Source organism: Abramis brama (genome assembly GCF_963993115.1).
Source record: "Abramis brama genome assembly, chromosome: 5".
Taxonomy (NCBI): domain Eukaryota; kingdom Metazoa; phylum Chordata; class Actinopteri; order Cypriniformes; family Leuciscidae; genus Abramis; species Abramis brama.
The window spans coordinates 22291798-22305091 of NC_139967.1; the positions used below are offsets into that span (position 1 = coordinate 22291798).

Consider the following 13294-nt stretch of genomic DNA (forward strand, 5'->3'; position numbering starts at 1 on the left):
AGAGGAATTGACAAATAATTTTGAAATTTGCAATTACAGTCTTGATAAATTATGTTTAAAGAACTCCCTACTGCAATTCTGTACCTTAATGCAATCTTACTTAAAAGGGAAACTTGACTATAATGAGAAGTTACAATTTAATTATGTATGTATTTTTAAGTCAACATGAAATCAAAGTTGACATATTTAGACCTGCATTCAAAAATGCATAAATGCCACATGTACCGACAAAGAATTTAAAATATCTATTTGGAACTGGTATCTAGCAGTTCAGTACATAAACACATCATTGTAAATATTAGATTTCAGGATGCTAAAAAAAATAGATGAAGATTATTTAAAACAAGAAAAAATACACAAGCTGATGTATGAACATTTACTACACCCGTCTACATACAACAATTATACAAAACATGCTCTATGTACATAAAATTATTCCTTAAAAATATCAACAATAAATAGGGTCTATGCATTAGAAGAAACAAAACACAAAGGATAGCAAGTGTTCTCATGCGCAGCAAAGCACCTGCTTTTAAATCAGTGATAAGCCTTAGAAAATAGCAAATACACACTGAATTCTTGTCAGTTTAGTACCCCTAGTACTGGTCTGTAGTCTTTTTTTTTTTTTTTTATAATAATCATGGCTCGAATTTGAATAGGGATTTTTTTTAGTGTGATTGAAATTACAGCAGGCCTGAATTTATGCTATTTACAAAAATATAGCCTATGTATGAACAAAAAGTGATGAAAATGTTGATCCACATAAAACAAACAATGAATAATGTAACTGACAACATGCAAAATGCATGAACAAAGCCTTCAGGCTGATATGACAATATACTGTCCTAAAGTATCAAGAGATAAAGGTGAATGCCAGTGTGTAATCTGAATGCTGATGAGACTTTTCAGATGTTCACTGCATATATGAAATTATAGGCAATGTCTCGTGAGCATCAAATAATTGAAATGTTTCAGAAGAGGACACATTTTACACATTTCCCTCTATCCATACATGTGAAACCAATTTCCTAAAGTGAGAGATTGAATTTGAAAGAGGAGATAATGTGATTCCTTACGCTAACACACACACACACACACACACATACATAAGCCTGACTCATATAATAGGCAGAGAATGCTTTTATAAACCAAGTCATCGTCCATCTACTGAACGAAAGGGTCAGTATTTTTGTGTCCTGATGTAAGCTGACATGAACAGTTGGAGAAAACTACACTGCAGCAATGTGGGAGGGGACTTTAGTATGTGTGAGTAAACGTGTGCAGAAACTGCCTAACCTGATTCAGTCATTGCAGGCTCCAGGCTATAAAGCAATACACAGCCACTCGACAAGTCCCATCTCACACACGGACCAAAGTAAGTGCTATGAAGTCTGGAGAATGTCACAGAAGGCCAAAAGTGTGCTAAGATGAATGAAAGAATAAAAATACCCACACAAATAAAGAGTGGGATCATATCCTGATCCAAATCTCAAATTGCAAATCCAAGTCCAAATGTTTTGTTCCAAAACCAACTAAAGCTTGTTTGTTCATTTCAGAGATACACAATGTTCTCCTCTCCATCAGTATCTCTGCTCTCTGTCTCCATGGTAACAAAGGGCTGGTTGACAAGCAGGACATCGGCTTGAGGAAGCCCCACCCCTGTTCCTTCGGCTGACCAAGATTCTTGGAGATTGCTGAGCTGACCCACATCTGTGGACAAATCAAGACAAATCGGATGTTATTAGTCATTACGTCATCAATAGTCACCTGAAGCAAACTAAATCATACCTGTGTCAAGCAATTGTCAGTGACCTATCTTATAAAATAGTGTTTTTGTTCATTGTAAACTCTAAAAATATACTAATCCAAAATTAACGTTTAAGAGCAAACATGCTGAAGATTAGACGATGGGTTGTTGATTTATTAAATGAGCAAAAGTAAAAGATGACCCTTTAATGAGGGTTGTCCCTATTCTTTTATTCTTTTAGAGTAATGGGTGTGTTTTGGGCGTAACGTGCAATAAACCAATCAGAGTCTCATCTCCCATTCCCTTTACAAGCCAGTTGCACTCGCGCCATGGCGGATTGCTATTTACGTGGTGGAATTTGCAAGTGGAAAAATTTAACGCTTCTCTAGCGAGGAAATAGATCTGCTCGTGCATAAAGTTAAAGCGGAAAGTGCGCAAAGTTAAAACGGCTTCTTGTTTCCTTCCCTGCGTACCGCTGTGTTACGCTTCTTTCTGGCTTGGGTTGCATGGCTTGCCTTCACGTGGCTTTGCTTAGAGTCTATAATAATGAGCTGATGAGTTGAATCAGGTGTGTTTGATAAAGGGGACATGCAAAATGTGAAGTTTTGGGGGTACTCCAGGAACATGGTTGGGAACCACTGCTATATTGCAAGTCTTCTACTAGCTTCGTGTGAGGAACTGATTGAAATTTAAGACCGTATTCATTGATGGTCTTCCTATGTGTAAGGAACAGACCAAATTTTGAGGCCATCTATTGTCATTGTACTGTATGAAGCACAGAAGCTTTACATTTTTGAGCAAACTATTTCCTTCATATTCATGTTTCTGCATTCAAAAAATCTAAACCACACAAGGGGTACAGCTCAAGTGCCATCACATGTCATTTACATTCATGTGATGTTGTGAATGAAACTGATGAATCCTTCTAACATTTAATTACCTGCTTCTCAACAGGGACTATGACCCAGTCAAACAGTGACTATTGTAAGGCTGTGGTCTTGACCTCTGAATAAACAGTTAAACAAAGCAGTGTTATAGTCATGTTGATTTAACAGGCACTTCAATCAAGGCTTTCATATATAGAGAGATAATGGATAATGTGAAGGACAGGTAACAAATGTTCAATTTTGAAGGTAGACTATAAGGAAATTTCTTTTTCAGTTTAAGCCTGTGCATGCGTCATCGACATAATCTTTTGTGACCCTAGGTGTTTATGATGTAATTCACCTGAGGTGTCATATCAACAGGGGCAAACTGCATTTCCAATTGCTTCAGATCTTTAGTGGATTCTATTTTTTTGTCTTTGTTTGGTTGCCCCAACAAAACCTCCAGATATAATGTCCAGTACATGTATTTTTAATGTTTGAAAGTATCTTATGTGAAATATTATTACAATTTAAAATATATTTTTTATATATTTTAAGATGTCATTTTTACTTGTCACAGCAAAGCTGAATTTTCAGCATCATTACTCCAGTCTTCATAAATCATTCTGATTTGATGCTGAAAAAACATTTCTTATTATTATCAATGTTGAAAATGGTTGTGCTGCTTTTATATATATATATATATATATATATATATATATATATATATATATATATATATATATATATATATATAAAAGCAGCACAACCATTTTCAACATTGATAATAATAAGAAATGTTTTTTCATCGTAGGAAAGTATTTGATTTCGGATGCAGCGTTTGTCAGTCTTGACACCATCTGATGATATATATAGCTTGTAAAAATCTGCATTTTGCCTGAATAAATGCCCATCAATGGAGAAAAATGCTACTACCAGCACAGGCTAACTGAGCCATGTCAACCAGCCAAACTGACCTGAGTGTAACACTCATCAGATGGTGTCAAGACTGACAAACGCTGCATCCGAAATCAAATACTTTCCTACGATATAGACTGTGGAAAAACAGTAGGCCAATAGAATACAAAGTATTCGAAAAACAGTAGGTGAAAAGTCCCTGGATGACTTACTACGTCCACCGAGATTCTGAACTGCACATTTGCTGGACACTTTACTATCCCATGAGGCCACGGGAGAGGATTTGTGAATAGTAGTAAAGCAACGCGACAGTTTTTAATGAATTTCATTCACACCCATATTCATACTATATTGGACATTCTGTTTTAATGGTCATGAAATAAGTTCAAATTCAAATGTAGTACCTGCTTAGACAGTATGCAATTACGCACACACTGATAGAGTTTTCTTGTAGAAAGCAGGGGATTCTGGGTAAACAAATGTGGTAAATATACACTATGGATATTTATGTTGAAAAAGACTCTATAGATGATAAAGCTAGGAAGTGGGACCCTAATCTAGCTAAACATGCACCCTTGTGCACACTCGGTCAATAATGAGAGAGGGTTAATGAGGCAATACATCAATATATCAATCAGTATACACAGGATACAACATTTAAAGCAAGTAAATAAGATGTGTCATTTACTGTAGTATACAAGTGTTAAAATGTTCAACAAGTACCTTTAGGGACATTACAGAGATGAAGTGTATGTGTTTGTGTGTGTGAGAGGGACGATTCGTAATGTTAAACAGACAACTCAAACAGCTCATGAGTAAATATCAGATGAATACGTTTCTGTCCATCTCCCCTCCTCACTCTTGTGAGATGAGAGGTCACTCGGTAAAGATTTTTTAGATCAATGTTCCAATCAGTCTCCCGTAGCTGGCGGCCCTTGATTCACACGCCACTGTCATCCCGACAGTAAATAGACAGAGGTGCAATTGATCGCTGAGACAGATGTGTATCTGTGCGTGTTTGTACCTGGGTGTGATAGAGTGAGGATGAATCTTTGTTATTAAACACAGATTAACAACACAAAGAAAGCGAATCGACCTTCGCTGCTGCAACACAAGTTTTAATAATGATTCGCAAGTAGATGTGATGAAATCAGTTCTTTCTTTTGCATCTGCGTCCCGACAAAAAAAAAATAGCAGAATATCAAGCCAAACTTGTTATCAACTAGCAGAATGGGCAGGTATGTATATAATGGTAGAAATATGTCAATCATTAGATATTCTGCAAAACCATTTATATTGCAGCATATCCGTGACACGGTTTTAAATCAGAAAACTAGCACATACTCTAAAGTGAGTCGCAGATGGGTGTTTCCCTGTGTGGACAGTTTGACGTGTCACACCAAATGTCTGGTGCAGGTTGTAACTGTAGGTTATTTACGGTTGCCAAGTAATGTTGCAACAGGTATTTTATAATATATAATGGCTTTAAATGTGATTCATCCAATTATTAATAATGCATCCCTGTTTTAATTCTTGTTTTTAACTCAAGTGTTACATAATGTGAAGCTTTTTTACATTGAGCCAGATTTGATTAGTTTTGGGTCATTAAGATTTTTTTTTTTTTTTTTTAAAGAAACTTACTTTTATTCAGAAAATGTATTAAATTTAATGAAACCAGTAAATACATTTATAATGCTACAAAAGATTTATATTTCAAATAAATGCTGTTCTTTTGAACTTTCTATTCATCAAAGAATCCTGAAAAAGATACTAAGCATCATAACTGTGTTCAATATTGATAATAAGAAATGTTTCTAATGATTTCTGAAGGATCATGTGACACTGAAGACTGGAGTAATGATGCTGAAAATCCAACTTTGCCATCACAGGAATAAATTACATTTTAAAATATATTAAAACAGAAAACAGTTATATCAAATTGCAATAATATTTCATAATATTACTATTTTTACTTATTAATACCAAGAAATGCAGATATTTTTATACGGGGCTGGAGAATGTTCAGCAAAAATAACTTACAAAATACTCATACTGTGACATAAGACTTGACATACTGCCCACCCATTACTGTCAACACAACTAAGTAACAAGTGATTGCAGTAAAAACATTACCATTATTTGGGCTCTCTGTTAGACTTCTCAGAGGGGTCGAGTACATTGTTCCTCCGGTCCAACTCTCATGCCCTGCGGGAGCATCGGACACTCCAGCAGAGCTCTGTCTGTGGTTGGATCGTGCCAGGAGTGAATTGAGACTGTTCTGAGCACTGGGAGAATCTGAGAATCCTATAGATCCTGAGTGCAGGTGGACAGTCTGATGATGATGGTGTGGATGATGTTGAAGGTGGATGTGCCGGTTGTTTAGAGAGGGAGACATAAATGCTGCCTCGTTCACAAAAATGGATCCGTGCTCGTCCTGATGGTGACCAGCGTCCTGCACGACAAAGATGCACATCTCTCACATATCACTATATCATCTACACAATACAACTCTAGAAACAACGCAATTATAGTATATACTCCCGCACCTCACTTTCTGTACAATTTTGCAGGATCGGATCACATGTTAATAACACACAACTTCACACCTCTTCACAACTTCACAAGTCATGATGTCATAGAACATATAGAAGTAATAAGCATACTTAAGCTGTTTAATTCTATGAGTGAGATTGTGGAAAACAATATAAGATAAATAATTAAAAAGAGAAAAAAATCTTGCAAGAAATTTTGTCTAACATAAGTGGACTTTACAGAATATGGTGTATTTATTAAATGTTTTAATTAAATTATAGTGTAATCAGGGAACATTAAAAGAAAAGAAAAAAAAATAGAGGTTAGCCATGATATTAAATTTAGTTTTAATTTCCAGCTTACCTTTATTAGCATAAATTATATAAATTTGTATTGCGTCCACATTACATCATCAGTCATCCAAAGGCCTTTTCTTTTTTTCCATAGTTTTCTTTTGTGTACTTCATTTGATCACATTTATAAATGGCTGCTTAACTTCAGAAAACTGACAACAGAGCCTACAGTATGATGATGTTTTTGCCATCAGACATCATGTCCACCTCTTCACCTCTCTTCCTGAGCTTTTCCTCATTCATTCAGTTGGTTAAATATGTGTATTGCATATGTATTTAAGGCCAGGCTGAATCATTGACCCACAAGCTTCAAAATCACTGTTTATGCTAATCGGCCCCCACAAATATACCACAAATAACTTGGACCTGAAGTGGATCTATTGTGCGTAGTTCATGTGTGTAGGAGAGTCTTACAGAAATCTATTCCCCAAAAGGTCAAAGCTAAGATGGTGGAAGATATACACTCACAAGCTATTTAAGTCAAGATTTCATTCTGAGGAGGAATCCACGTAACAGCAATAACAGGCTGTGAAGGATTTTACCTCTCATATTCTGGCTGTATTCATAAGACTTCAAAAAGCTGGAGTTTTTTTTTTCTTTTCTTTTACAACTGTACTTCAAACAGCATCTTTATCTGGTAATGTTTTTTTTTTTTTTTTAGGCTTTTGATAGAAGTGTGTTATTTGATCAAAAATACAGTAAAAACTGAAATATTGTAAAATAATGTTTTCATTTAAAAAATTTTTTTTTTCTATTTTAATATATTTTAGCATGTAATTTATTCCTGTGATGGCAAAGCTGAATTTTTTTGCATAATTACTCCAGTCTTCAGTGTCACATGATCCTTCAGAAACCATTCTAATATGCTGATTTGGTTCAAAATGGTTGTGCTGCTTAATATTTTCATGGGAACCTTGTTTTTTCAGGATTCTGTGATGAATGAAAAGTATTTATTTGAAATATAAATCTTTTGTAACATTATAAATGTCTTTACTGTCACTTTTGATCATTTGAATGCATCCTTACTGAATTAAAGTATTCATTTCTTTTAAAAAAAATCTTACTGACCCCAAACTGTAAAAAAAAAAAAAACAAAAAAAAAAAAACAGCATATCAGCACCTCTGCATTAAGGAAATTGATTATGAAAAAAAAAAAAATATATATATTCTAACAAGAATTAATCAATGGGCGTCTTACAGTAAATACAACTGATAAAACAAAGTATACGTAAAACTAGGAAACGGCATAATTTAGAATGTATTCCGTATAAGTGAGTCAAACACTGTGTCAGTGATGAATAAACCAAATATATTGTTGTGTAGTTTTCATCAGACTTTATCAGTTGTGCAACAATATTATGGCCAAGCAGCATTTTGTAGCACGACACTGCTACTTGTTGAAAAAGTAACTTATTACTGTAAAAACTACAGTGTTTTGAAAACAGCTGAACTACTATCACATACTGAACAATGTAGTCAAGTAGTTTTATTTACTCCCCAACACTGTGTGTCTGTATGTAGTGAAGACTCTACAGAGAAGTTAGCCATCAGATGGACACCATTGTCCTACATCTCGCCCTTGCACTTTCCGATCATTTTTAAACAGTCCTTTACAAACCACACACCCAAATGAAACATCACTTCCCTGACCTGCAGAATGAAGTACAGAGAGTTGTTTTTAATTATTTTGCCTTGGTAGGGGCTTTTCAATTATAATTAATCATTAGCTTGTTTATTAGTGCACAGTCAAGAGGTTGAAGCTTAGACCACCTCACACGGCCTAAGACTGATGAGCCATGAATTACTCTTATTTTCGCAGGTAATGAATCAGAGGCTTAGCTGTGTGTGAGAAACAGGCGCTTGACCACAACCGAATCCTCCCTGTGTACAAGAGGTCGAGGAATAAAATGTTTTCCTCCTCAGTGGACTGCCACACCTGATTTGACTCTGCCTGAAAAGGCAACATTGGCTTTAGACCTTATAAAATTCGTTGTTTTTGGGTTTTTGCCATAGTCTTATTTATTTGTCAAGGCGTGTTTGGGAGGTCTGGTCAGTTGGTTTAATCCAATCATCCAAAATACTGTTCATCTCAAAAACAGAAAGAGAAAGAGAGAGAAAAACACCACACCATAAGTGGCTTTCGCAACAGTTCTAGGAACTAGCCATCAGGACGGTTCCCCGAGAACTAAATGTTCCCAATTGCACTGCCAGTAGGAACTCTGAAGTGGCAAAACGTCAGTAACTCCGTAGCGTAAAGGTTAAGTGCCTGGATTTTGGCGATGGTCCATCTATCACTGTTTTCCATGTTCGTGGAGTGAGTACATGCAAACTGTGTGTTTACACGGCTTGTTTCGTATGGCATGCATTCGGCCAATTAACATAGAATTACCTCATTGGTAGTTCCTATTGTGCTGGGTTAGACCCTCCTCTGAAGTAGGAGCTAATTTAGTCATCCCAAAAGGCATTCCTAAAACTAAAATTGTTCCCAGTTCCTGCGGTGCGAACATGCCAAAAGCAGGTAGTTACACCAATAGTTACACAAACTACCAAAATGCTCCTTTGGTGTGAAAGCCACATTTGGTGCGATTTTTGCAGTCGTACGATTTTTTTTCTCTCGGGAGAAATCGTGTGGAAATTGTTGATGCTAGTATAGTCACGGCTCGCATTGTGTGAGAGGAATTACGAGCCGAGCCGGGCACACTATGAGCACCTCCCAACCTACCGATAATTTTCAAACACTTTTTAAAAAAACTGCCCCATTTTGACCAGTGTATAGGGTGTCCCCTATTGCCAAATCATGCACAACCATGTCACATAGGCTAGGTCTATGAATATTATTATAGCCCAGTGGCTGCAACCCTACAGTATGCGCATACACTGACACACACACAAATACACTGTCTAGTAGTTTTTTGTTGAAAAGAATGGCTGTGTTGTTCTGTGCTTTTCACCAAATCATTTGCACACTCGTCTTTTTATTTTCTTTCTTTTTTCTACCCAAAGCTATAGCAGCAACATTGAAAGCTCCAGTCTGTGTGTTCAGCGCAGAAGCTTGTGCGATTGCCACCAGCTCGCCGTGCAATACAGTCATGCCGTGTACCAGCAGCTTTGAAGCGATTATCAGGTTAACTGACTCGTAACATGTGCAATGACTCAGGACCTCCCGAGTGTCCGAACGTGCAGTGTACGCCCGCCTTAAATAGAACAAATAATGTGTCAGAGATTCATTAAAAAAAATGTGTACTGCATCATGGTTTCCACAAAAATATTAAGCAAGTATTTTAAACATTGATAATAAGAAGAAATGTTTCTTGCACCAAATCACCATATAAGAATGATTTCTGAAGACTGGATTTGTGATCATGTGACACTGAAGACTGGCGTAAAAGCTGATGAAAATTCAGCTTTTCCATCAGAGGGATAAATTACATTTTAAAATATCTTGAAATAGAAACAATGATTTTAAATTGTAAAACATATTTCACAATATTACTGTTTTTACTGTATTTTGATTAAATAAATATAGCTGTGGTCAGCATATGAGACTTCTTTCAAAAACAGTCTGACCCCAAACGTTTTAATGGTACAGAGAGAGAAAGAAGAATGCAAAAACAGCTGAAAATATTAAGGAACAGAAAGAAAGAAAGAAAGAAAGAAAGAAAGAAAGAAAGAAAGAAAGAAAGAAAGAAAGAAAGAAAGAAAGAAAGAAAGAAAGAACAGACAGAAGGTCTGTGCTTTTTTTCACATGACCAAAAAAGAAAGCAAATGGGATCAAGAAAAACAGGAAATATAGTTTCTCAGCCTTGAATTCATAACTGACAGTTTTGTTCCATCTTCAAAGTCAGATGAGAGAGGATTTGGGAGCGCTATCCTCTGACATCACTACCTGGGTGTTTTGGCAACAGAGTAAAGGAGGAAAGAGCAGAGGAGCAAAGAAATATGTCAGCATTTAGAAGACAGCTGTGTCTCCAGACTCAAGCTGTGCACGAAGGCTTTTATGACATTCCCACAGCTCACAGCTACAGCTTTAAGGAATATTTCAAACACAGACAAACATATACGAAGAACATGCATATAGAACAAACAGGCAGAATCTACAATGGCCCTAAAGCAAAGCTGCCTTAGTGGCACTGGTGGCAATCCATCACAGGAATCAAGAGAGCTGCAGTCTCCTCACAAATTATTCTAAATTAAACTACTTTCAATTAATGCGCATAACACAAATGTATAAAGGTGTTTTAAAGTAGATTCTCCTATGTGGTATTCTAAGCCAATTCAAATCATTGTACAAAAGCCAGAGAAATCTGACAAAGTGCAGAGTCTTCTCTGATGTGCAAATTGACCAACCAGAATATGAATGACAACAAGTTTCTTTCAAAAACATGGTTAAACAGGCAAAAGAAGATTTAAAATTTGCAATCATAATCAAGTGCAATAATTAGAGGCAGTTTCTCAAACCTATAGATGTCAAAAAATGATCACCGTTAATGGTATGCTACAAAGACATTTTTGTTTAATTTGAATACTATGTATTGTATATGTAAATGAATAATAATATTTTGTTTCTGAGTTCTTGTCCAACCCCAAAGTCACTGTGGCCTACAAAACTGATATTCAGAGCTGTCAGGTTCAATTTAATGGGAAATCTCAAATTTCTGTCATTCCACCTTGCATTTTTACAGGTAAACGCATACGGTGCGTGAAGTTTTCATATCATTATAAAGTAGTTCATTTGTTGACTAGATGCAGCATTAATGGAGAACAGCAGTGCATTCAAGGCTGAGAGGATGCTAACATTAGTACCTCAAGCGGTTAAAACAATGTGACAAAACGCCTCGGTTACGACTGTAACCTCGGTTCCCTGAAGAGGGAACGAGCGTTGCGTCGAGTTTGACGCTATGGGAACGCTTTGCGTGATGACGTCTTGAAGCACATGTAAAATCAGTCCAATGGTGTGGCGGAACGTCAGAGGCGGGTGACGTCACGTACCAGGAAGCTATAAAAGCCGGCCCGAAACAGAAAACGAAAGCTTCGTAAAGTCTGAAGTCGTGTTGACAGGCATGAAGGAGATCTGGCAAGGTGACGCAACGCTCGTTCCCTCTTCAGGGAACCGAGGTTACAGTCGTAACCGAGGCGTTCCCTTTCAAGGGAACTCGCGTTGCGTCGAGTTTGACGCTATGGGAACGTCTATACCAACGCCTCCATAGCTACAAATGTCTGTCCTGTGTGAAATCTGGTGAGCAGCACTAGGAAGACAAAACATGAGACCCTGGAGCAGAGTCTAGATCCAGAGAGTAGAACCTGACGAAAGTGTGCGGTGAGGACCAGCCTGCCGCATCACAAACGTCCTGTAACGAAACTCCTGATATAAGGGCCTTAGAGGCCGCCATACTCCTCGTAGAGTGCGACCGGACAGCCAAAGGAGAAGGCTGTCCAGCCGCCTCATAAGCAAGTGAGATAGTCTCAACCACCCACTGCTCATCCTTTGCTTAGACACTGGACCTCCCTTGTTAGGGGAGCAAATGTCACTTTTACGCCACAGGGCAGCTCTGTGGACATACGCGTCTAACGCCCGAACAGGGCAAAGCAAATTATTCGCCTCCTGGTCCGATTTCGAAAGGGAGGAGGACCTCCAAGTGCCACGAGGGAAACGAGATACCAAAGGGGTCTTTCCCCACAGACATTCCACCCAAAGGACTGTGGTAAGCACCTACGGCCGCCACATAAACCTTTAAAGTGGACGGGGTCAGACCTGCAGTGAACCGGTCCTGCAGGAACTCCAGAACTGTACCAATTGGGCAGTTGACTGGATCCAACCGACGGTCACTACACCAAGAAGTGAAGACTCTCCACTTCAGGGCATAAAGTTTCCTCGTGGAGGGAGCTCTGGACTGTAGAATGGTCTCCACAACCTCAGTTGAGAGACCTGACTCTATGAGCTGGGCCCCCTCAGAGGCCAAGCCCACAGGTTCCACAGTTCTGGGCGGGGGTGAAATATCGAGCCCTCCGCCTGGGACAGAAGGTCCCTCCTGACGGGTAGCTCCAGAGGAGGCCCGTCGAGGAGCGACACAAGATCGGGAGACCATACTCTGCCCGGCCAGCGCGGAGCTATAAGAAGCAGGCAAACCCGGTCCCTGCGAACTCTCTCCAGAACTCCCGGGAGCAGAGCAACTGGGGGAAAAGCGTAAAGACGTAGCCTCGGCCACGTCTGCACCATAGCATCCAGTCCAAAGGAGCTGGATGCGTGAGGGAGAACCAAAGTGGACAGTGAGACGTCTCTCGAGACGCAAACAGACCCACTTATAATTTCCATATCAGCTCCACCACCTCGGGGGTGGAGCCACCATTCCCCGGGCCTCGGCCCCTGTCTCGACAGAGTGTCTGCTCCTATATTCTGGACCCCGGGGATGTAGGCTGCCTTGAGTGACAGCAACTTCCCCTGGGACCACAAGAGGATATGGCGTGCCAGCGCAAACCCCCTTGATATAGGCGACTACCGACGTGTTGTCCGTATGTACTACACATGGTGTCCCCTGAGACCTGTGATAAAGCTCCTCAGAGCCCGGAAGACAGCTAACATCTCTAGGCTATAGAATGCCAGGAACGATGATGGTCTTCCCACAGACCTTGAGATGAGCGACCCTCAGGATCGCTCCCCAACCCGTGAGGGAAGCATCCGTCGTTAGCAGTTTGCGACGACAAGGAGCTCCCAGCACTGGGCCCTGGGACAGGAACCAAGGTTTCTTCCACATAACCAAGGCACGTAGGCATCACCGCGTGACCTTGATTGTGCGAAATGGGTTGCCCCTCGGGGAAAAACCCTCTGGTCCTGAGCCACCACTGCAGGGGCCTCATGTGCAGCAGTCCAAAAGGTATCC

The 13294-nt window shown here is 39.0% G+C and overlaps 1 protein-coding gene across 2 annotated transcripts in view; it reads right to left on the reverse strand.

The window, feature by feature from the left end:
* Nucleotides 1–362: 362 nt before the first annotated feature.
* arhgef28a (Rho guanine nucleotide exchange factor (GEF) 28a) overlaps nucleotides 363–13294 on the reverse strand; it is a 74188-nt gene continuing 61256 nt past the window's right edge. For both annotated transcript variants that reach the window (XM_084113368.1, XM_084113367.1), the window contains 2 exons: nucleotides 5665–5983; nucleotides 363–1710 (listed from right to left, as the gene is read on the reverse strand). In XM_084113368.1, coding sequence (XP_083969494.1) covers nucleotides 1553–1710; nucleotides 5665–5983 — 477 coding nt within the window. In that variant the 3' untranslated portion in view covers nucleotides 363–1552. The remainder of the gene's footprint in view (nucleotides 1711–5664; nucleotides 5984–13294) is intronic.